General features: G+C 37.1%; 2 protein-coding genes across 6 annotated transcripts in view; one reads left to right on the forward strand and one right to left on the reverse strand.

The window, feature by feature from the left end:
• On the forward strand, window positions 1-24,981 carry itga2.2 (integrin, alpha 2 (CD49B, alpha 2 subunit of VLA-2 receptor), tandem duplicate 2). 3 transcript variants are annotated; one of them, XM_079600146.1, is made up of 29 exons: window positions 1-913; window positions 4,992-5,115; window positions 10,598-10,707; window positions 10,878-10,972; window positions 12,310-12,424; window positions 12,537-12,664; window positions 12,756-12,904; window positions 13,421-13,571; window positions 13,663-13,828; window positions 13,969-14,048; window positions 14,135-14,273; window positions 14,435-14,580; window positions 14,663-14,806; window positions 16,536-16,733; window positions 16,817-16,947; window positions 17,312-17,475; window positions 17,576-17,835; window positions 18,182-18,264; window positions 18,638-18,779; window positions 19,624-19,716; window positions 19,793-19,869; window positions 19,993-20,076; window positions 21,013-21,115; window positions 21,250-21,360; window positions 21,465-21,575; window positions 21,847-21,960; window positions 22,465-22,554; window positions 22,661-22,777; window positions 22,866-24,981. In XM_079600146.1, the coding sequence occupies exons 1-29, from the start codon at window positions 853-855 to the stop codon at window positions 22,959-22,961; spliced, it is 3,582 nt and encodes a 1,193-aa protein (XP_079456272.1). In that variant the 5' UTR covers window positions 1-852; the 3' UTR covers window positions 22,962-24,981. The 3 variants fall into 3 exon arrangements, with proteins under 3 accessions (XP_079456272.1, XP_079456273.1, XP_079456274.1); XM_079600147.1 differs by having other exon boundaries at window positions 4-894; XM_079600148.1 differs by having other exon boundaries at window positions 6-913; window positions 12,310-12,375.
• Window positions 21,583-25,866, reverse strand: part of LOC306991894 (molybdopterin synthase catalytic subunit) — a 7,242-nt gene continuing 2,958 nt past the window's right edge. Inside the window, exons 6-7 of one of the 3 annotated variants that reach the window (XM_079600155.1) lie at window positions 25,016-25,106; window positions 21,583-21,599 (exon numbers count right to left, since the gene is read on the reverse strand). In XM_079600155.1, the coding sequence (XP_079456281.1) occupies window positions 25,020-25,106 (87 nt within the window). In that variant the 3' untranslated portion in view covers window positions 21,583-21,599; window positions 25,016-25,019. Of the gene's footprint in view, window positions 21,600-21,780; window positions 21,895-24,970; window positions 25,107-25,866 lie in introns of those variants that run through there. The other 2 variants (XM_079600154.1, XM_079600153.1) reach the window with 2 other exon arrangements.

Raw genomic sequence — 25,866 nt, forward strand, 5'->3', positions numbered from 1 at the left:
AAGGTTGTCCTCTACAACTCTGGACTGAATGTCCTTCAGTTTTATTTCATTGTCAGGAATCACCATGTTGACAATAGCAAGTTTCTGTTCTTCATTTAGGAGCTTTCAGATCAGCTCAAAGAGTCCTCTTTTAGAACATATGATCATGCGATTGAAAGAACCTCAACACCTGAGTGTGCTTCCTAGATGGGAATCAGCTGTGATTTATATATTTGCATAACTTCAATAAGCTGTTTCTCATCAGCAATGGAATAAAATACAGGGGATATATTTGTGTTTCAATTCACAATATGAACAGCTGTTCACTTTGACTTTAGCCTATATAAGTTATGTTTAGAGCATGATGTTATCTGTTCTGACATACAGTGTGAAAGCATTTGTAAAATTGACTGTAAAATTACATTGTTTTGGTCTTGGTTGAGCTTCTGTGCAAAATAAGTTCAAGCATTTTAAATGTGTGTGTTAACTGTATGCATTTTGTGTCAAAGCAACAAGAAATGTGTTAATTGTATAGCCTACAAAGACGGATGTTGTGCTAACTGTGTTAAGAGTTTAGGAAACTTGTTAAATGTATTGAAAAAACTGTCATAGCGATTGAAAAAAAATGTAAGATGTCGAGCTCCAGCTTTCTGGACGTCATGGGAGGAGGGATAGAGTTATGTGTGGGCTTAGGGTGTGCTTGAGCCCATTATGCCCAGAGGGGTTTACATCCAGAGAGGTGGAGCTGGTCTTCACGCTCCACCCATGGCTCTGCATTGAGCAGCCTCTCATTCATAGCACTGTTTCACACTCACACACACACACACACACTCACACTGAACTAGATGCAGATACACTGGTGAGCTCACATTGATGCTGGATATCACTGTGGACTTAAAAATGAACATGCTGCAGGTACTTCTCACTGTTATATGTAAGTATAGCCAACTTATGCAAATATGCTAGTTTTATTTTTATTTTTTGTATTAATTCGACCAAATTGAATGACTACAGTGCTAAATTGTGTTGGAGGTGAAATAAAACTCAGTGTATTTGAGAAAATAGTTTTCTTTTTGTTTTCTTGGGTCTGTGAGCAACAGATATTTGTCTATTTTTTGTTGTCTATCTGCACTGTATAAAGTATGATGTGCATGTAAACTATATGCAGTCTGAAAAACAAAAGGGTGATTTTGGTGACTTTTTTTAAAAGTGCGTTTCTGTATGATTTTAAACATTATATTAGAAGAAAAAAAAAGATTTTAAGTGTTAATAGCTGAATCATGCCATCTCAGTCTAAATGTGTAGTTATATTGAGATATGGCTGTGCCTCAGGTAACAGGGTTGACCGTTTTTAGAATTATTTGAGCTATTAACCATGTTCTCCAGGTCTGGAAAGTACTAAATGTTTATTGGAAAGAAAATGAATGCAGTATTTATTATTCAGTTTTTTACTGTACAAAATGAAAAATAACAGAGTTGACTACCAAGAAAAAGTAGACATTTAACTAAAGTGAACTAATCATTTTTTAATGTCTCACATTCAAAAATGATTAAAAAAAATGAAAAATGAAATGCTACTTTTTGTTCAGTAAAAAAAACTAAATAATCAATACTGCATTCATTTTCTTTCTCGTGAAACAGATGACACGGGCTGATGGGTGCTTTACATGCAATACGTAATATCCCCTGAAAGCCTTCAACTCCCTCAAATACTAACATCTGCGGTCTTTGCTTACCCATTATCTACTTACATGAGTCATGACATATTTCCTGTATATAACCCAAGTGTTCAATTGGGCATGAACACAGCAAGTGTGTCCAGAACTTTTGATTAACTGATAGGACAGACTTACAGTGGTGAAAAAATGCAAATGCTTACAGAGCTTTATTTCGATTTTCAATACTTGGCATTTTAAAATAAACTTCTGAATGTCTGTTCAGTATTCACTGTGTAACACCTAACTAACATAACCATAACAGTCTACTGACAGTCTACTAATACTCTAATGAGAGTTAGTTGACATGTAGTTGAAAAGTTACTTAGTTAGTAGAATGTCTAAAGTGGACTATCAAATAAAGTCAAGTGTAACCTAAAACAGATTTGGAACAACTTGAGGGTGAGTAAATGATGATAGAAATTTCATTTTTTAAACTTGGAAGTGACAGCTTTATAAGCAGTAGGATGACCAAAGTCATCCGCACAGTCACCAAAGCACAACCAAAACAATGTTCTTCTGCAAAATGCGTGCAGTTTTGTTTTTAACTGCTAAAGGGGAAAACGTCACAAACAAAAATGTTGTACAAAATACATATAGACCTACCCATCTTTGCACCAGTAAAATGTGCAACACTTTGTTTATTGCCAAATTATGTAATATCTAATTCATTTAGCTTACAGTGGAATATTTTCCTTGACATCTAGTGATTTCAGGGCACTTGAGGTCCTGAACACTGTGGGAGTCTCTTAGTGTGGGTTTAGTGTGCGTTTAAGGGCAATGAGCTTTGTTATTTTTAAGACCTGGGGCAGTCTTGCACACTTACTTCCTGTTGCATGCACACACTCACCGGTGGTAGAGATCGCATGTGTGGGTTTTTGAACAGGCCCTATATGTCTATTCATTTGTTCCCACGCTCTGCTTGTCAAAACCAAAAAACCAAAACCACTTTGAGGGTTATCAAAATTTAAACAAAATGAGCTGTAGCAACACAATTCTTGAGTATTTTGATCGTCATTAGCATTCAATTTCATTTTCAAATGTTTAAAATTAAGTTAACAATCTTTTTTTCTGAGAGTTGAGATTGCACAAATAATTTTGGTTGGCATTAAGTTGATTTTTAGTTCCCATCATGCTTTGCTGAAACTCGAATGTAAATATTAAAATTGAGTGTTATTTATGAGTTTTTGAGTAAAGAGAAAGACCTTTTAGTGTTTGTTCAAGTTTTTAAGTTATTCAACATTTACAAGGTTTATGTTGTGTTGAAGTTTCTGTGGTTACCATTTTGCTGAACCAGAGGCCATGCAATGAAATTACAGTGACAAGCAATTTGTCTGTCCACACCAACCAAATCCATACAAAATGTCACAGCCAATCAGAAGAGTGGGCGGAGTATCTCTATCAAATTCATAAATATTAGCCTACAACCATTTTAACAATATTAAAACTACACACTAGGTGACTGAAATAATCTTTGTCATGGAATACACTTGTTTGTTCTCACTGAGTTTGAAAGTTAACATGTTTTTTATTTATTTCGTCGCGTTGCGATGTATATTTATTTTGTCGTCTGACGTGACAACATGTAGAATGCAACAGGACCAATCTATGAATGGTAATTTATGTTGCTGATGTGGAGTTAACTATCTTCAATTAGCATATTCTGTCATGGTAATCTATAAATCGCTCGTATAGGAACTGTTGTGAGATGCACACAGCGTGACTTTCTATTGCATGTGAAAAGACGGATGCTAAAGTTTGAGCTGACTCACAAATGTGCTCGACTACAACAACTCTTCCTCTTCTCAACATGGACTGTGTTCCCGGGGGCGGGGCTTATGTACATTTTAGACTTGCTGATGTCACTAAACCCGGAGGAATGTCGTGTAGTCCCACCAGCTGTTTGTTGTAGTCCTTTTCTTTAAAAGAAAATATCTCCCTTTGCTTTGAACGTTGAGCGTTGTAACTTTGCAGATGTTGTTTATGCTCAAACAGCAACATTACACACTAACTAAAGTTAGAAAAGTGAAAATATACTCAACCACCCCTTTAATCTTTTTTTTTTTTTTGCATTTGCATGCTATATGATGTCATATTTCATATGCAAACATGCTGTGCTAACTATTAATTTGAACTGAAAGAGGGAAATTAATCGGTGCTTCGAGTGGACACATGCTTTTGTCATAATCTCAAATTTACACTAACTACGACATGGCATGAACACACTTACAATCTAAAATACAAAGGTCCTTCATTGGTATCAGTGGTTCCTATAGAGTCTTTAACATCCATGGAACCTCTCCATTCCATAACACCATTCCACTTACCATAGTCGTACAAGTTTTTTTTTTAAATGGTTATTTTTATAGGATCGCTGTAATTAGCATGTTTTTTTATCAAGATTATTATTAGTAATCAACCCACATGTCAAAACATCATGGTTAAAATGGTGTAGTAGCACTGCAGGATGCTTGTCGAAGCCATTGTCTGAATGGTGTCAAAGATCAGTGTCTATACACAGGCACTGGACTGGAAACACACACACACACACACACACACTCTCTCTCTCTCTTTAACCCCTCTGTCTGACCTCTCCTTTTTTCCTCCGCCCATGTCCATGCTTAATTCTTCCTCTGTCTCGTTCCATGCGTTCACACACACACTGTTTAAAGGCTCTCTTTGTGTGATGACTGTCTCTATACATAATGAATGGAGAACTCTGTAAGAGGAGATACTATATGTTCCCTCATTCATGATGTTATGGATTGTGTCACTCAAAGATATTTTTATCCCTTTATCCCTTTTCTACTGAACTTCAGATTAAACGTTAAAAGATAAACCGAGATAGCAGGATTAAGATGCAGATGCGCAGGGAGCTTTGAGAGCATACGTTGAGTCATCAGAGAGAAACCCTGCTCAGGCATGTTTCTACATTTCATGAAGCTCTAAATCAACTTGAAGTCAAATTCTTGAAAAGAAAACTTTATTAAAAAGATTTGATACTCTTTATTATTATTTCGTGTCACTGACCCATAAAGCTCTTCCAAAATACAGAGAGGAGGTTATCTCTGTGTTTATGACTAAATATTGTTTACTATCTCCACATCAAAGTTGTCCTGCACACAGGCACTCGTTCACATTCGTGCTGGGGCATGTCTATATCACATACCTATTAAAAATACAACTCCATTTCAGAGACTATTATGCTGCGTATCAGACCAGATGTGTTGTTGATTTATAATATTTTTATGGATGTATTTGTTAAGACAAAAGACTGATTTGTGCATGTCTCAACAGGTTTCAGCATCGATAACTCTCAGGGTTTTAATGTGGGGACTTCTGGAGCTAAGATCTTCTCAGGGTCTGCAGAAGAACAGTTTGGTTACTCTGTACAACAGTTCAGCAACGGTCAAGGAAAATGGTAAGATAAAATATAATGGGAATTGCGTGCTATAGTTTTATTTAATTATTGTGAGAGTTGTGTTTGTCCCTATGTTGGATGTAGTTTTATTTGAGAATTAAAAATACTCTTTAATTTCCAAATACATTCTCTACAAAAGGAACATTTAAATACTAACATTACTCGAAAAACTATATCCTATTTCTCAAGTTTTATTGGATTTCGAGGGGTGTCACATGACCAGAGCAACAGGCCATGCTTAGTGCTCGAAATCTGTTCCCAAATTCCCTTTTATTACATTTTTCCCCCCAAAATTCCAGTAATGTTTTTCAGGAATTATTATTATTTTTTTTAGACATCAAAAATTATAATTAATTTAAATTTTAAAACTTTTTTAATTCCATTAGAATTTTTATGGACTTAAATGAAATTTTAGTAATCAAAAATCGTGTAATTAATTTGAATCGTGAAACTTATAGTACGGGTTTCTGTGCAACGTCATCACAGAGATGCGCGCGCAACTAGGCGGCAAAAAGCAGCACTCTTTACAGAAACAGAGATGACACGGAGCTGTTGTGCGGTAAACTACACTAACCGCCGAAAATGTAAGTATATCAATACTTTTATTCATCAAGGATGAATTACATTGATCGAAAGGTACAGTAGACATTTATAATGTTACAAAATATTCTATTTCGAATAAATGCCGTTCTTTTGAACTTTCTATTCATCAAATAATCCTGAAAAAAAAATATATGTTTTATCAAAATTACCATATTAGACAGGATTAATGATGCTGAAAATGCAGAACTCGGCATAACACCTGTTAGCGGTTTTGCCTCTATTGAATGCACGCGCATCCAGTATTGACAAGAACAACTTATTAGAATTTTAAGAGAATTGAGAAATGTAATATTTAGGGCCCTATGAAATCTGTTTTTCTGGATTCAATTTGATTGGTTAAATTACATTTTAATAATCAAAATTCATGTCTAATCAATTTAATTATTAAAACTTTAACAATACAATACATTATTGAACTTTTAAAATAATAGAGCCCTAGGCCTTGTGTTGTGTGTTTTGATTTTCAAAATGAAAATTAAACAATTCCTTTGGCAAAGAAGAGATTTATTTCAAAAGCCAATTTTTTATTTTATTTTATTTTTTATCCAAAATTTTCATCCAAATGGATTCTGCATTTTCCACATCGTGGAAATCATAGGGCCACTCCTGCTGCAGTATGCATGTCTTACACACACTGATAGCTGATAGTTGTTTCCCCTCAGTATATCAATCCACTCAATATACAGCACACACACTTCCTGTGCTCATTCAATTTGCCTGCATCCGGGAGATCGCAATAAAGTTTCTTTAGAATCTGCAAGGGAAATGTAGGGTTTCCCCTCGTTCCTATAATAGCTATACTAACACATGCTCTAAAACAACCGCAATAAGTCACACAATTGGTTGGTATAATATACAGTCTTTCCTCTAAAACACAAAGAAAACTTTCATCCAAACTGCACAATTTTGCTAAACATTTGATAACTCTATAATGACTGCTGGGTCAATTCATATACTTTGTTGTGGCCATAAAGTGTGTTATTGTTCGCTTCTGCTCACCTTCCCAGTCTAGACGAACTTTATGAGAGTATTTCTCAACATTCCCGTGTTGTGCAACAGGTCAGATGAGGCACTTCCTGCTCACGCGTGGGCTCTGCTGCATTGGGAGGTTTTGGTGACATCATGTTAGTTTGATGGTTCGTGCTTTTGTGAATGGTGCTGATGTCATCAGTCTCACTGTGAGTCCAGCATTAGCTCCGTCTGACTGATCTGGTTTGGCCTCCCACAATACACATTAGAGACCCCTAACAGCCGTTTCCATGGACAATGAGTCATTATTACCCAGAGTCCGTTTCATATTCTGATGTACTTATTTTGAATATTGGTGTACGTCAGTTTCTAAAATCCCCTGAAATTTCCTTATTTAGTATCCCATTACTTTTCTCATTAGAAGCAAAAAAATAAATAAATTGTTGTCGTGAGAACTCTTAAATAGATAAACTATCTCATTAAGGTGGTCAACTGCTTCATATGTCTGTATCCTCTTAAAATGCTGATGTTTGTCCTGTCCAACATTATACAACAATTACAATCTTACAACAATGTCAAACTTTTGATATGATCTCCTGAGTTGATATTCAAAATACTGTTAATCATTAACTTATTTTAATGACCAAAAACATAATATTTGTGTCAGACATTTTACATGCAACCCTGTTACTGCATGATTTTTCCCATTACAAACATGTTTAAGATGTTATTAAATTGCAGCAGTTCGTAAGTAACATGGCTTGAACAAAAGTAAGTGTAATTCCATTTTCTTAATTTTTACACAATTGTATTGATGTTGTTTGTCAATCTAAACCATTCAACTCTGTTATGTTAACAATTTCCTTTTCTTTCATTTATGATAAACACAATTTTTTCAGTAACTAAAAAACAATTACTATTCTCAAAATTAGCTGGCTGAGTTCATTTAGTCTAAATTTGCAACCCTGTTACCATGTAGTTTTCTATTTAAATTTATAAATGTTGTCTGTTTAATTTGAATGTTTAATTGAAATAATAACATATATATTGTGTTATTCTAGTATTATTTTTGTATTGTCCGTTTTATTTTCATTTTAAAGTTTAGAAATGTTGTGTTTTTGTAATTAGTTTTAGTTATTTAGTATTGCAAGGCAACTGAAATAACATAAGTTTAAAGCTGCCGTCGGCAAGTCTGGCAGATTGAGTGGACTTAGACAAAATGTTGAATGTTTACAACTATCATGCCCCTCCCCCACTACCAACGAGCACCCGCCCATCGTCAGTGCGTGTGTACCTGATTTTCTGTGAACGCGTCCGTCTCTTCAGCATCGATCAACACCATAGACTCGGAGGTAGGCTGCCCATGCTAATCTATCCATAGATAGCAATAACCGAGGAACTGGAAGCTTGTTATTAGATTTTCTCTCTGCCATCACGCTTCGTACAATCTTCAGGCGAACTTCAGGCGTGTCGTGTGCATGTGATATTGTAACGTCCGCGTCTGCGCGAGGGAGGGGGATCTGTGATTTGTGCACGACCTGTGATTGACAGTCAGATCTCACACCCCCTGCGCTGATTAGACCCGATCATCCGGGAGCGGTGGATTTTTGCAAAACAAAATAACACGCTCCAGGTGGAGTTAGAAGCTCAGGGTTTTTTCTAAAACCACCTTATTTATGTTGTTCTGTCGGATTATAGTGTCAATTTCACTGAATTTGATCAAAAAAATGTTGCCGACGGCAGCTTTAAGTGTATTTATATATTAAAAAAAATTTATACACTTAAACTTATGGTACGTTTACACAACAATGATTGTACTAAAAACAGAAACGTTTTTCTTTGTGTTTTCCACGTAGGCTACAGACGGCAACATTGTCAAAACGATGCCCGTTCACACCAGGTTCACACACATCCGTGAAAACGACTAAAACGCTGGATTATTGATGCCAGGCCATTAGGTGGCGATGTCACTTTGTAAAGAAACACAATGCTCTGAACACGTAATACACATACGCATGACGTCTCAATTTCACAAATTTGCGTTTTTGTGGTTTACTTCCACGGAGGCAATAATGGTATCCTTTTCAAAAACGTGCACGTTGAAACCCGTTTTCAAAAGTTTGCGTTTTCAGGCCTCCAAAACGCCATTGGTGTGTAAATCAACGGCCAAAACACATAAAAAGTTTTAGTTGAAATGGTCTTACTTTATTTCAGGTAGCCTAGTTGCCTGATCAACATTTCACATTCTCATTTAGGTTAACTTGAGGTATTTCTGTTTAAATGTATTTTATTTTAAGTAGCGTAATTGTTTATATATATATATATATATATATATATATATATATACAGGGGAAACTCGAAAAATTTGAATCGTGCAAAAGTTAATTTATTTCAGTAATTCACATTGTATGATTTTTAAGTAATGAATTTGCATTTTATTGCATGACATAAGTATTTGATACATCAGAAAAGCAGAACTTAATATTTGGTACAGAAAACTTTGTTTGCAATTACAGAGATCATACGTTTCCTGTAGTTCTTGACCAGGTTTGCACACACGGCAGGAGGGATTTTGGCCCACTCCTCCATACAGACCTTCTCCAGATCCTTCAGGTTTCGGGGCTGTCGCTGGGCAATGCGGACTTTCAGCTCCTCCAAAGATTTTCTATTGGGTTCAGGTCTGGAGACTGGCTAGGCCACTCCAGGACCTTGAGATGCTTCTTACGGAGCCACTCCTTAGTTGCCCTGGCTGTGTGTTTCGAGTCGTTGTCATGCTGGAAGACCCAGCCACAACCCATCTTCAATGCTCTTACTGAGGGAAGGAGGTTGTTGGCCAAGATCTCGCGATACATGATGGCCCCATCCATCCTCCCCTCAACACGCTGCAGTCGTCCTGTCCCCTGTGCAGAAAAGCATCCCCAAAGAATGATGTTTCCACCTCCATGCTTCACGGTTGGGATGGTGTTCTTGGGGTTGTACTCATCCTTCTTCTTCCTCCAAACACGGCGAGTGGAGTTTAAACCACAAAGCCCTATTTTTGTCTCATCAGACCACATGACCTTCTCCCATTCCTCCTCTGGATCATCCAGATGGTCATTGGGAAACTTCAGACGGGCCTGGACATGCGCTGGAATAATTGTGCCAACAGTCGTTGCCTTCTCATCAAGCTGCTTGCCTATTGTCCTGTATGTAGCCCATCCCAGCCTTGTGCAGGTCTACAATTATATCCCTGATGTCCTTACACACCTCTCTGGTCTTGGCCATTGTGGAGAGGTTGGAGTCTGTTTGATTGAGTGTGTGGACAGGTGTCTTTTATACAGGTAACGAGTTCAAACAGGTGCAGTTAGTACAGGTAATGAGTGGAGAACAGGAGGGCTTCTTAAAGAAAAACTAATAGGTCTGTGAGAGCCGGAATTCTTACTGGTTGGTTGGTGATCAAATACTTATGTCATGCAATAAAATGCAAATTAATTATTTAAAAATCATACAATGTGTTTTTTTTTTTACAGAACTCTACATGAGTAAGTAGGAAAACCTGCAAAATTGGCAGTGTATCAAATACTTGTTCTCTCCACTGTATATATATATGCTGTTGTGCAATGTGTCTGTTTAACAAGGAATGCTGTGTTTAGTCTGGGCAGAGCACCTTATCACATTATGATGACCTTGCAGTGATATTCTGTGTAATTTAGTGGGTGTGTTTAGATTATATATTGGATGTTCGGTGCACCTACACACATAATCTTGGAACCGCTTTCAAAAACACACCCTACGGCTACCGTTCATTAAATCTGTTTCTGCGATCCTGTCTTGTAGAATATCCTGAATAACTGCTATGTGCTCCGCAAACTCACCTGAACCTGTACTTCAGGATAGAAGTACTAAACCAACACCTAATACTGTTCCTCAGGCTCCTCGTGGGTTCTCCGTGGAAGGGATACGATCAAAATCGGAAGGGAGATATCTATAAGTGTGAGGTTAACAAGCCTGGAACCAGCTGTCAGCCACTTAACCTTCAGAGTAAGCAAACATTCCCCATCATTCCCAGTGAGATACAGTACATCAAAACAGTGTTCACAGAGCAATCTCATGCTGTGAAGTTCAATAGCAAATTCTTGGATTTTTAATAAGAAATTATGCAATATTATGAAGTAAAGGTGAAGATGTCACTATGTTTAATATGCCCTCAGATTCAGTCGATATGCCAAAAATCCCCAACAACAACAACATCAACATGAGTCTAGGTCTTACTCTAACTCCAACAACCAAAAACAGCGGGTTTATGGTAAGACAGATGCATTGCAGGCTCATTGGAAAAGTGTACCTCTACATACATTTATGCAAAAATCCCAAAACGTACCTACTGTATACATACAATTCAATGTATTTTCTGAAATGAACACTAGTGGCAGTAAAACAGCAACAACTTTTTACACAAATTATGATTACATAGGCAGATTATCAATTACTGTAATAAAGACTTATTTTTCTGCGGTTCTTTGTACAATACTATTATGATCTCAAAAGTGCATGATATGTAAACTAATAGATTTCGACTTGCTTCACATATTCATCTCCATATGTGGCTTTTCTGATGTGGTAAACTTGCCCGGTAGCTCACCTGGTACAATACTCTTGAGATAAAACAGGACTCACAATAAGTGTAGAAGCAAGCTAAAATGCCATTGTTGCTTCAGCAAATGTGCTCTAATCTCACGTTTGCTTTAGTTGACACATCGTGTATGTGGTATGTTATTTTCAAACTCAATAGAGCAATAACCTTGTGGCGCCACTCACCGGAAATTTCATTTCCGAACTGCCGCCATACGAACAACAACCAACATAATAAAGCGTTGTCAGATTCACGTTCATCTGTTTTGGATAAAAATGAATGCGCTTTTACAGACAATCACTGGGCCTTTCAACTTGAAATTTCCATGAAACGTGTAAGAAGCAATGTAATGTCATTTTGCAGAAATGCCGCTAAAGTTTTGTAACATACATTTTACATTAGATTTTCTATTATTTTGGGACCTGCACTAAGAGAAGTTCCCTGTTTGTTTGTAATACGAATTAGAGCTGCACGATTCTGTATTAATTGAGAATCACACTTTTTCTTTTTCTTTTTTTAAATAGAGATCACGAATGATTCTCCCACGATTCTGAATAGACAACTAAACAAAATAACAAGCAATTTACTAGAGGTTCTGACTAAATGTTAATTGCTGCAGCACCAAAAAATCGTTTTGAATGAATGATCCAATAACTCTCCCATAAAGACTTGTTTCATTACTGGATGAATCAGCGTTTTTGAACTAATCTCTTGATGAATGATTTAATTACAAATGTCACTTGTCGCCATCTGCTGGTGTAACAGTATAACTGATAAAATTGTTCTTTGAAGTATCAAGTTACTCTAGTAACCGTTGCCAATTAGGAATAATATCGTGTGGGTTTTTTTTATCGAGATCGCAATCTTTTAACAATTAATCGTGTGGCTCTAATAATAAAAACTGCTTCTTTGAAAAATAGGTTCTTCTACTTGTGTTTTCAGTTAGTTTATGTGGGATGTCATGTGCTCAGTTATTATTATATTAAGTTATATTTGTGTTTGTGTTTCAGACATGCGGTCCTCTGTGGGCTCAACTCTGTGGAAGTCTGTACTTTTACCCAGGAATCTGTGCTGAAGTGAGCCCACAGTTTACACTCCAGTCCGTCTTTTCCCCTGCCACTCAAAGTACACACACTTCCATGTCTTGTCTCTGAAAGTTTACTGGTCAGCTTAATCTCCATTGTGAATCCCCAGCAGAATATGAACATTTATGTTGTTTCGTTTCTCTTTCGAACAGCTTGTGGCAGTTTTATGGACATTGCCATTGTTTTGGATGGATCCAACAGTATATACCCATGGGAACCAATCGTCGCTTTTCTCAAGAAACTTTTGGAAAACTTAGACATTGGACCTCAAAGCACTCAGGCCAGTCAGACCGCTTGTGTACAATTTATTTAACCTGTTTTTCTGGTCTGTATCGGTTGTTTACATATATTTCTGATTTCGTTTGCGACAGGTCAGTGTGATGCAGTACGCCGTTGACGCCTCGTTCGAGTTCTACTTTAATTCCTATCAGACAAAAGAGTCCATGCTTAAAGCAGCTTCAAAAATTCAGCAGAAACAAGGATTAGAGACTAATACTTTCAAAGCCATTGATTTTGCCAGGTATGCATGATTCTTTCTGAACAACTTCACCTGGACTACTCTAATTTAAGTAATTTCAACTTAAATTACATTAACTTAAAAATTTGTTAATCTTGTATAGCTTATTGCCTAACTTATTTTGATGATACTGTAATGTAAAAACATACGTTGTGAGAACTTATTGATCATATCTTTTTTTTTTTACAGTGTACTGTACATATTCTGCTCACAAGTGATAGTTACAGTACTTTGATTTTTCTTTGTTTCCTTCATAGATCACTTGTATATCAAATATCTCAAGCCAAAAAAAAAAAAAAAATTACATAAAAGGCATTTGAAAAGCAGCAAAAATAATGAAGACATGATAAAAGTTAAATAAGTTAACTTATCAAAAAATTGCCCAAAGTTGATATAGTAAATATATAAAAACCACTATAAGTGTAGTTTTTACACTTTAGCTTTACAATTTTCACACTAAATGCTTTCTTTTCCCTTGGTGGGTTTGTGCTGATTTCTGCGGGTGATTGGATCTCACAGAAAGGAGGCATTCCTGGCCAAATACGGAGGTCGTCCTGGGGCAACTAAAGTGATGGTGGTGGTAACTGATGGAGAGTCACATGATGCAAATCTGAGGAAAACCGTTATTCCGGCATGCGACAGCCAAGATATTACTCGCTTTGGCATTGCGGTTAGTGAAAATAAAATGGGTAATATTTTATAAATAACAATATTCAGTATTTATGAATGTTGTGAAGAGGTGGATTTGTGCACTTTTTTAGGTGCTTGGATATTACATAAGGAATGACATTGACACAAGCAAACTCATCGCTGAGATTAAGTCAATAGCCAGTAATCCAACCGAGAAATACTTTTTCAATGTGTCTGAGGAGGCGACGCTTATAGAGATTGTCGGGACTCTCGGAGATCGAATCTTCAACATTGAAGGTCCATGATTATGTTGATTTTACTGTGTACTCATAAAATGCTTTCATTTATATGTAACAATGTAACAGACATGCGTTTCTTTACAAATATATAATGTTCAAATTAATATTTTCTTTGTTTTTGTTCATTGACGTCTTTAGGTGTTGGAAAAGGTAGTGGGGATAATTTCAAACTGGAAATGTCTCAAGTGGGGTTCAGTGCATACCAGACCAGAAATAAGGTGCTGGCTTAATATGTCTGTGTATTTCCATCAGTGTTTCTAGATGTATTTTTCTCCTGGTGGTTTACATTGAGTCTTGGTTGTAGGATGTGATCCTACTGGGAGCAGCTGGAGCATATAATTGGATCGGGACTATTGTTCACCAAACTGCTCAGAAATCAGAATTTTTGCCCAAAGCTGCGTTTGAGAAATTTTTGGAAGATAGAAACCACAGTTCATTACTTGGTAAGCATTGTACCAGCAGTATAGATAAGTTCGTTTTGTTGCATCTAATGAACTGAAATATCATAATTTTCACATTAACACTGGAATGTTTTTCCAAAAGGTAGCATATTAGATTAATTCACTTATTTTTGTGTATACATTTCCCCCTGTCATGTGTCCAGGCTACTCTGTGAGCTCTGTGACTGACGGCTCGTCTGAGTTTTATGTGGCCGGTGCTCCTCGTGCCGTTCATAGAGGACAGGTTATAGTTTACATTATTGACAGCCAGAGACAACCTGTGGTCATAGATTCACAAAGAGGAGATCAGGTACATTTGACCCTTAATGACCTTGGGTTTCATTAGACAGTAAAGTCCTGTAATATGTAACTGTGGTGTCTGTGGTTTGCAGATCGGGTCTTATTTTGGCAGCGTTCTCTGTCCCGTCGATGTGGACGCTGATGGAGTGACTGATCTGCTGCTGGTCGGTGCTCCGATGTACATGAGCGAGGAGAAGTCTGAGACAGGACGAGTCTACCTGTTCACCATTACCAAGGTGATTATGTATATTGTGCTTATTTCCTTCTCTTTTTTTCTGTAGTTAGTTATACTATAACCTACTAATAAAGCGAAAGTTGTAAAAGAGATTTATATACACTAATGCTGCACTCACACCATGTTTAAATTACCATGATTATGAGATGTCAACATGTAACGTTCGAGTTTCATGCACTGCATCCGAAATCGAATACTTCCCTACTATATAGTAGGAGAAAACCAGTATGGCAACAGAGTTAGTGTCCCTAATACACAGTAGGCGAAAAGTTCCCGGATTATCTACTTCTTCCGCCACGTTTCTGAAGTGCGCATTCGATGGACACTTTACTATCCCATGAGGCCACAGGAAAGAATTTGTGAATGGCGCTGAAGCAACGCAACTGACGGTACAGGTCACATGACAGTGACAACATGGCGTATGTAATACGTCAGAATTTCATACTACACTGAACAAAATAATAAACGCAACACTTTTGTTTTTGCCCCCATATTTCATGAGCTGACCTCAAAGATGTAAGACTTTTTCTATGTACACAAAAGGCCTATTTCTCTTAAATATTGTTCACAAATCTGTCTAAATCTGTGTTAGTGAGCACTTCTCCTTTGCCGAGATAATCCGTCCACCTCACAGGTGTGGCATATCAAGATGCTGATTAGACAGCATGATTATTGCACAGGTGTGCCTTAGGCTGGCCACAATAAAGGTCACTCTAAAATGTGCAGTTTTATCATACAGCACAAGGCCACAGATGTCGCAAGTTGAATCTGAATCTGCTACGGTCACGTGGTATAAGTCGGAGCTCTCAAAAAATGCAGTTTACAAGTTGTAATTATGAGTTCTATGAGGACGTGAACACTTTTTACATGTCGGCCGCAATTGACCGTTCGTAAAGACCCGTCCCCTTTAGTTGCAGTACTGTTGCTATGTCCGACAAGCCACTGCGCTCTCACGCCACACATCATGTTCTCACGCAGTGAAAAATACATTGCGGAGCAAAGAGGACACTGACAACACATCGACAGACTAAACAGATCAGGTTACTTTTGAACAAATACTTTTGAAACAAAGTCTGAACTTTAAAATTTCATTATCTTTAAAGAAATTTAAACAATAAATATCATTTTTTGGCTCTTCAATGTGTTGTGCTGTAGAGGCTCAGTTAGAGCTGCTCGTGAACCCATCATTTCCTTCTAGTTAATTTATAGCATCAAATAAACATGAATGAACATCAGAAGGAATGTTGTTTCAACCACAGAAAGATATCAGTACACACTGTTTTTCAAGTTCAAGTCCACCGACGTTGATCTAACTCTCCTGACTACTTTGTCGGACAAAATGCCGGATTATGATTGGTCAGATCGCCTGTCAATCAAACTCCCTGCGAAGGGTGAATTACGATAATTCCAACATGACACGAATGCACCTTAAATACCACCAAATCCAACATGTTTGGTGTTGGTAAGATTTGTTTGATGTTTTTGAAAGATGTCTCTTATGCCCACAAAGGCTGCATTTATTTGACACACAAAGTTAATCATTTCAGACAAGATGGACATTTAAGGGATAATATAGTAATATACTGTATCACTTATTACACAGCTTTTCACCACATAAATAATATTTTTGAGATTTGAGATACTCATTAATACTGATTCACAGACCTCAGAATGTTGTGACATTTCAGAGAGCCGCGTAATAAGACCCCTTTATTTTTACTTTTTAATAGGGTATCTTAAGTAACCAGGGTTTTTTGGAGGGTTCTCAAAAGAATGCTCGGTTTGGGACGGCCATCACTGTCGTCCCAGATCTGAACCTGGACGGCTTCAGTGATGTGGTGGTTGGTGCCCCACTGGAAGGCAATGGCCATGGTGCCATTTACATCTACTATGGAGACAGAAAGACCATCAGAAAGCAGAGCTCACAGGTAAAACGAAACACTTCATTGAGTTCTCAGCACATAAAATGTAATTGCAAGTGCCAGAATTCAGAATATTCTCACAAATTTAGAAAATTATTGGAACGAAACTGGACCCAGCGCTGAAGTACTTTGGCCGTTCTCTAGACGCCAGCGGAGATATGAATGGAGACTCGATCCCAGATGTCACAGTGGGGGCTTTTGGGAAAGTCGTCCAACTCTGGTGAGAATTTGAACCAATTGATTTTTTACAACTTTGCGGGGGTGTAAAACAGCTCGATTAGATCGTCCCAATGTAACAGGAGACCATGCTAATTTGTAATACTTCATTAATGGCCCACCTTCAACAACTGAGTGAAGTGTGTAACAGCTGCATCGACGGCCTCAGTCATGGTGGGATATCTGGATATGTTTGTGGCCAGGGAAATGATCGCTCCAGCTGTCCTCTGGAATCCCATTTTTCACCTCAGCAATTCTCTAAGCATCAACTTTCTGTGGGACTCTCCTGTTTGTTCCAAAACCCATAAATCAATTGAACGGTTGAGTTTTAATTGATGCATTCTTGAACTCTTTCATTGTGGTTTTAGGAGTAGCGCAGTTGCAGTGGTCACAGCCAAGGTTTCCTTCACCCCTGATAAGATCAGTATCCTGAGTAAACCGTGTCGCTACAGTGGGAGGCAGGTGTCCTGCTTCAAGGCTAAAGTGTGTTTCAGCGCAACATTTAAACCAACGAATCCACTCGGCCTAGTGGGTAAGGATACTGATTCTGGTCTGGGTCATATATTTTTAGGAGATTGGACACATTTGGTCAGAGGAAGTAATGCATTTAAACACCCATTTATTAAAAACAGGTATCAAGTACAACCTGAACCTGGATTCTGACCTGCAGTCTTCTCGAGTCAGCCCTAGAGGTTATTTCAGCAACTTGGATCGGGTCCTCCAGAAAGACATCAGCGTCTCTGCGCAGGACATGTGTGAAGAGCATGATGTATATGTGCAGGAGACCCCTGACCTCGTCAACTCAATTGCTTTGCGTGTGGACGTAGTTCTCAGCTATCCAGACGCAAACCCTGTTCTAGACGTCTTCAGTCCCAATGCGTGGGAGTTTTTTGTGAGTGTTGCGAGAGCCAAAATTGAAGTACCTGTGGTTTACTGTGATGGGAATGTGTTAAGAAAAGGGGCAATTAATAATCAACTGTGTCAGGGGATTTCTAACCTTTCGATCAGGGGCGTCAATTGGGGATGGAAGGGCATGGCAGTAGATATACCTTGGCTACAGTAGTAGTAGTTTTATTTTTTTTAATCTATCAAATTTCCCATGGAACCCCCTGGAGCCCAGTTTAAAATCCTCTGACTTAGGCTATTAAGAATAGAAGAATGCATCATCTTTGTTCAGGAAACTCTTCCTAAATCCTTGTGTTTGTCTCTGGGGTTTGGTTTGGTTTGGTTTGGTCCAGATCCCATTCTCAAAGGACTGTGGCCAAGATGAAGTTTGCTTCAGTGACTTGGTACTGAGTGTGGAGAGTGAAGAGAAACGTGGGTAAGATTCTTTCAACCATATGACTTAAACAAGACAGAAATGTTAATAAATGATCTCTTATAAGGAAATTTGAAATGATCGAATTAACCCAATTTCTTTTGTGAAAAGTTTCGATAACACATCCATATAAATCTCTCACACTCTTAAAAATAAAGGTTATTTATTAGCATTGAAGCTTCCATGAAGAACCTTTAATATTTCATGGAACCTTTCCATACCATAAGAGGTTCTTTAGATGAATAAAATTATCTTTTGCACACTATGAAAAAAGGTTCTTCACTGAAAAGTTCTTTGGAGAATCCAAAATAGTTATTCTATTGCATGGCTGTAAAAAAGAGTGAAAGTGTTTTTTATTTTATTTTATTATTTCTAGCAAAACTCCACTGGTGGTGAGCCAGAACAAGAGAAGACTCTCCTTCACCGTGACAGTGATGAACCGGAAGGAAAATGCATACAATGCACGGGTGACAGTCAGCCACTCCAGTAACCTGTTCTACGCTTCTTTTACACCACTGGTACTTTACAACTAATCCAAACAATTCATTCATTATATTCTACTTGACATCAGCAGTACAATATATGATTGTGAAAAGATTTTTTATAGAACTGGGCAGGATTCAGGTGGTGCTGTGGCAGGCTACGGCTCACCAGAAGAATCTACCCATAATTTAAAGGGATAGTTCACCCTAAAATGAAAACCCTCATGTTGTTCCACACCCATAAGATGAACTTTTGTTCATCTTCGAAACACAAATGAGGATATTTTTGATGAAATCCGAGAGCTTTTGGTCACTCTATTGTGAGCAACGCAATTTACACATTCAAGGTCCAGAACAGTAATACATCATTAAAGTAGTCCACACGACTCCAGTGGTTTAACCTCAATTTTATGAAGCGACGCAAGTGCTTTGTTTGCGGCAAAAAAACAAACAAACATAATTTACCTCTATATTTACAAAATAATATTATCCAAAGAGCGTTCACAGAAGTACGTCAGCTCTCAAGTCAACACGACACGCATCCGTCGTGATGCTCGGTGCTCCCCCTACTGGATTGCACTTTAATTATGTATTTATCTTTCTGGGGCTTGAATGTGTAAATTGCTTTGGTCCCAATGGGGGGGGGGGGGGGGGGGGGGGACTGCTCTCGAATTTCATCAAAAATATCTTAATTTGTGTTCTGAAGATGAATGATGGTCTTACGGGTGCGGAAGGACATGAGGGTGAGTGACTAAGGACAGAATTTTGGGTGAACTATCCCTTTCAGTGCAATATACTCTGTACTGTATTTTGTGTTTTACTTACACAGCACAGGCACAAGAGTGTTCAAAACAGCTGTTTTTGCTTTCTGATATTTCAGATTGATGGAACAGAGGTGAAGTGCAGTCTGATGAAAGATTCAGACAAACTCATCTGCCAATTGAGTTATCCAGCCCTGAGGACAGACCAATCGGTGAGACAGACGTCTGCGAGCATTCGTCTTCAGATCCGACTGATATGATTTTAACGATTTTGTTACTTTCCCTCAGGTTACGTTTGTGGTCAACTTTGACTTTAACTTGAATCGGCTTGAAAAAGATGCCAAAGTTGTCTTTGAGGCTTTAAGGTAAATATAGACATTAAGAAAAGTTGAAATATGTGACAGCTCATAGCTCAAGGTCCACAGGTTTAATGTGTAAGGAGATGAATTGATGTTAATCAATGTTTGATTGGTTTATTTGCACTGCAGTGACAGCACAGAGGAAACTCCCGCTGATAATATTTTCCATGAATCCATTCCTGTCCAGTACAACTCTGAGATCATCCTCAGCAGGTCAGACAACACACCCCTTTTACAACATTACAACATTTCCTTTATTAAACACCTATCAGGAATGCCTGATTCTGATTGGTCAGCTGTGTCTACCAGCTGTGCTAGTTTCATTTTTCTTGTACAGGGTTCCCACATTTCAGGAAAGCATTTGAAATGTGTGATTTCCACACTTGGAAAAGTCATGGAAATTAATACAATATTAAAAGGTCATTGAAAAGTTTCAGAAATTAAAACTGTCAGTGTACATTTTTCTACCTCAGTTTTAAATAATGTTTTCTGGTAAAAAAAATGCTCTTTGTGACTGTGATCTCGATGAAGTGATTTTTAAAAATCCTCTAGTAATTATACGGTACCGTTCAAACTTTGGGCATTTAAAAAAAAAATGTATTCTGCAAAGATGCTTTAAACTGATCGAAAACATATACATGTTACGAGCGTATACATATACATCTTTCTATTTCAAATAATTTATATATTTGTTTTTAAAGTTTTTACACAATTATTAAGCTACACAACTCTTTTCAACATTGATAAAAATAAGAAACGTTTCTTACTAGAATGATTTCTGAAGGATTGGTGAAAATGCAGCTTTGATCACAGGAATAAATTACATTTTAAAATATATTACAATAGAAAACTGTTACTATTTTAATATTGCTGTTTTTACTATATTTGTGATTAAATTAATGGTATAGGATACTTTTTTTAAAAAACATTAAAATATCTTACTGATCACAAACTTTGGAAAAGTCATGGACAAAATCATGAAAGTTAATTGAAGGAACCCTTCTTGTAACTTAGTAATTGATATAAACATTATATTTCTGTTCTGTTTTAAAACCTCTTTTTTAATAATATATATGTTCAGTAGTTAAATAAAACATTTTAACCCTATTCTTAATGTTTAAATGTTTCTTTATTCACATTTTTTTTCAGAGAATCAAACTTAGAGGTTTATTTGCTGGAAAAAGAGGAAAACTTTGCAACCACAGTAAGGGGTTACAAGGACATCGGCCCAGATTTGAACTTTAATTTAAAGGTGAGTTCATGTTGTAGTGAAATGCATAAATCCTTCAGGCTGTTCACTACCACCATCTGTTGGTTTGCTCTGACAGGGAAGTGCATGGTAGTGATTCAGCCTGCTAATGTGAGTGTGTTTATTTATTTCTACAGGTTTCTACAGGAACTGTCCCAGTCAGCCTGGTTTACCTCAATGTGTCGCTACCAACCAGCACTAGAGCAGGAAATCCCCTCCTGTACATAACCAGCATTAAAACTTCACCGGTGAGGAGCAATAACAGTTTCTTTTACATTTAATCATCCATATATGACTGCAAGCTGTGTCTGTGCATGTGGAAATGATTTGACGACGATATTTCCTGCAACAGGCTGAAAAATTCCATTGTGCCGACAGCAATCTGATCGACCCATTTAAGATCAGTCAGAAACCTTATCCAGCCCGATTCACCGAGGAGAGTTTTAGAGGAACAGAGGAACTGGTCAGTGCTTGATCTAATATCTTCCTGAAATCCAAGAAAGAGAAAAAACGTTCACCGTTGTCTTTGTTATTGATTGCGACACACAAAGGAAGGAATAATGAATGAAGAATGAAACCCAGTTTATAATTATTTGTGTAATAATGTTTTTAATTAGATTTAGATGTTGATGTGCAAGTCAAGATGACTAATTCTGTCTCATGATTACAAATAACAGGATGTCTTGAAATTGGCATCCGCTCAGCCATAACCGTATTGCTCATCTGTTCACCAGAACTGCAAAACGGCCACATGTCAGTTTATGCGATGCGTCCTGAAGGACCTGGAGGAGAAGAATGATTATTACCTGAATGTAACTACAAACATATGGAACGGCACCTTTGCGATGGTAAGTGAACTCATATTACTTTTCTCATACAAGTGTTGGGGTTAAAGTCCACCTGCAGTCAATCATTTTATCCCTTAAAACTCATCTTCGATCATCAAAATTACATATTTAAAAAAAAAATGGTCATGCCTTAAAACATTGTAACTCTACACACTTGCCTCATTTAGTATACGCTGTTCTATGAATATGCAAATGAGCCCCGCCTCCACTCACTCACTCACAGCAGCTCAGCGAACCACTCGTTGACGATCACACATTGATCTGATTGGTTACAAGGTAGTTTGTGACGTCAGAAACACCAGCGATTTCAAACCACATTTTTGAGACTGTCTTTAATTCGCTGCAGGTTTAAGGAAAAATGACTCAACAATGGTGTTGACTTAAGAATTTGCACATTGTTTGTCTTTAACATAATAAAAACACCACATAGACATATAAACAACATTAAAAGCTGGATTTTCACCACATGGGGACTTTAACAATGTGTTTGTTTGCCCATTCAAGGCTGATTTCCTGTACGTCGTGCTCTCTGTGAGAGCTGATATAGAGACGTCTCAACCGGACCTCCTGTTCATCGAGCAGAAACAGCTGAAGGTATGGTCTAAATACAGCAGGATCATTTCAACACTTCGCCTCAAACGTCTTCGACGCGCCGACAGTCATTACCCATGTCGAGAAGACTGACACGAGTTCATTGCAGGTGGAAGTCAAAGTGAGCCAACCTGGAGCTAAAGGGGACGTTCCGGTGGGCGTCATTGCAGGGAGTGTTATCGGCGGTCTGTTACTATTGGCTCTTGCCGTCGCATTGCTTTGGAAGGTGCTTCATTTAGCTTTTTCCTCACTGTCTTTTCAGCGTACATCTTGTGCCATTGTCTTCCTTTAAAACCCAATCTGTTTATGTTCAGCTTGGATTCTTCAAGAGGAAGTATCAAAAGCTGATGAAGAACGAGGAGAATGAAGGGGAAGATCAGGAACTGAAGGGAAACAGCGAGGCGCCCTGAGAGATCGGCCGAGACTCATTTGGAGATGTCACAGGTTTCTTCCCTGACACAAATGTCCAGAACAGGGTTAAAAAAATACTGGAAATTGCCAGTTTGATTTACATGCATCAACTGACAACTGGTATTCCAATCCCATTCATTTCTCATGCTTTTTCTCTGCTAGCGGGTGTATCTTTTGGCACAGTCTGACCACTTCCTCTGAGTAGTTAGTACTTAACTTGATCTTTTTGACTATTCTAACTTTTGATTATTGGTGTCATATGCTGGCATATGAGAAAACATGAACTTTTGAGTTCCTTTGAATACATTTGAATACATAGTGTTCTTATTTGAACACATCTGTTCATTTGTTTTAAAGTTGAGCTCCGATATATTTCAAGCAAAATCGGGAGTTGGAAACAGCGTGCTATAGCGAACTTTCTGGAAAAGTTTGTTCCATTGGTCCGTGGCGATTATGTAATAGCTGTGGCTCTGCCGTGGAAATCCTGGAAATTAATTTCTTCTGTTGTTCAGTCCTTGGAGGTCAGACACGAGTAAAAACATTGAACACACTGGAGAGTTTTCATGTTTAATACTGTAAAGCAGCTTTCTTTAAAGCAATCTATTGTATAAAGTGCTATATAAATAACATGACTGGAGTGCTGAATTGCAGAGTTTGTGCAGATCTAATGTTTTAAGTCTTGTTTTCTCACTGCTGTCATTTTTGTTGTTTATTCTGTTGTTGAAAGGAAATATTGCCGCACATATTTACATATTCATAAGAACGAAAAAGAACTTCGCCTCGAGTATATCGGGGCCTTTATGTTTTTGTGCTTTATTATATCAGTGAAGCGTTTACAAAATATATAGTTGAAACCATTTCAGCAATAACATAAAATAAATATAATAGAATGTAAATGTGTTATGGCCAAAGCAACACACTGTAAAACTCTTTCTGTAAATACTACAGCTGCCACTTTAGTCCGTACTATGCAAGAATCATGAGCAAATAACTAAAGTAATAAGCAGTGCTACTCTGCATAAAACATCAGGGAAATGTACCGATACTAAACGAGAAAAAGTTAGTGAATACTTGCACAAATTAATAAAGTTAGTAAAAAGAAAGGTTTTACCATATTCAAATTTTTTGAGTTTCACCTGTACTACCCGGCCAAAAAAAAGTCACTGTTTGGATTTAAATAAGCAAGATATTACAAGATCTTGACCAGAAATTGATGCACCTCTCAATGGAAATAAATGTTGTGATGTTATATCCATCAAGAGCTGCATACATTTTTGGTCAAGATCTTTTATTGACAATGCAAGAGTCCAGCACTCTGTAAAGTCTCCTCCAGCACATCCCAAAGACTTTCAATGAAGTTAACGTCTGGACTCAGAGGAGCCGATTCATGTGTGAAAATGATTCATGATCCTCACAACCTTTCTTTCACAATCTGATCCTGATGAATCTTGACATTGTCATCCTGGAATATGGCCATGATGCGTCTTCCTACATGGTTGTTAAAGAAATTAAAATCTACTCCATCAATTAGGGTTAGAAGAACTGTTACCAAACATATAACATGCTGGTTATGATTCAATCATAAACTCTTAAGAATTTGCCTATTGAAATTCAAATCGCGACATTTTTTTGTTGGGCGGGCAGTGTATAATACTTTTGTTAATAAACACTCGGATACTTTGAAATGTCTAGGAATTACTGATAATGTTAACTTTTATTTAATATTTTGAAAGGACAGTTAATATAAGTAGGTATTAATTTGTATTAATTCAGGGTTTAACTTCTACTGATGGTGTGACAGGAAAAGAGGCCTGACCAATCAAAGGCAAGATTCACAACAAAGATTTTCCTTAATGTTTACATGATGTTTTTGCACCGGTACCTTTGTAAAACTTTCTATTCTTTACACAAAAAAAGAGCAGAATATACTCGTTTGATGAAAATCTGTATTTGTGTTTCATCAGGTGTTACAGGAGAACTTGAGCTTTGTATTTTTTCAATAAAAAAGTCTTGATGCTTCACGAGATTTACTGTAGCCCATTTGCTCATTTACCAGTTCAACTTTCCTTGGAATCTGTTCCATCATCCGCCCACAAACACTCCTTGTTCTCTTTCCAGCAAGGCTGCCCAGACTCATATATTTCCTGAAAAGAACATAATTACAAACATGTTGTAAACAATTGCACAAGAGAAATGATTACACTTTGATGGCAATAATGAACAAGTTACAAATTATTATATAACTATAATTATATAACTTTATAATTTTTAACACTTAATTTTAAGGTGACAGTTTCACATTACTACATGTACTTAATTACAAGTAACCATTACCGTAGCTCTAAAGTTAATTAATAGTACTTATTTGAGTAAGTACAATGCAACTATGTCACCTTAAAATAAAGTGTAACCATAATTTATTATAAAGAAACAAAAGTCAGTGTTCCACAAACAGGGTAGACTGTCATGTCTTATAACTCTATTACTTTAATATTCAATAAAGTTAATTATACTTAATAAAGGCTCACATTTCCTTTTTTGTTGTGTAAACTATTTGATTATATACTTTTAACCTAGCATGAAAACTAGCTGGACAAATGTCTGTTTTCTGAGGTTTTGACCTTCTCAACTATCCAATAATTATAAACACAAGTCATGATGCACACTTTATATTCAAGTTATTGCATCAAAAATGTTTAATGAAATAATTCTAATGATTAAAATGTAATTAAACATTCCTTAAAGTAACATTTCATGTATCACTTAAAACTAAAACATGGCAGGAAGACAAAACTCAGTATTTACACGAATTGTGTCGACTGCATTTATGAAACGTATTACTACGTTTGCAAGTAAAAGTGATTCATAAAATATAGTCTTACTGTAAACTTAAGTTTATTAATA

Source organism: Phoxinus phoxinus (assembly GCF_949152265.1).
Source record: "Phoxinus phoxinus genome assembly, chromosome: 23".
NCBI classification, from domain to species: domain Eukaryota; kingdom Metazoa; phylum Chordata; class Actinopteri; order Cypriniformes; family Leuciscidae; genus Phoxinus; species Phoxinus phoxinus.

Coding starts and splice junctions, on each gene's coding strand:
- itga2.2 (XM_079600146.1), top strand. CDS start 853: ATGCTGGATATCACTGTGGACTTAAAAATGAACATGCTGCAGGTACTT. Junction 12,425..12,536: donor CTTTTCCCCTGCCACTCAAA/GTACACACACTT, acceptor TCTTTCGAACAG/CTTGTGGCAGTTTTATGGAC. Junction 20,077..21,012: donor TCTGAGATCATCCTCAGCAG/GTCAGACAACAC, acceptor ATTTTTTTTCAG/AGAATCAAACTTAGAGGTTT.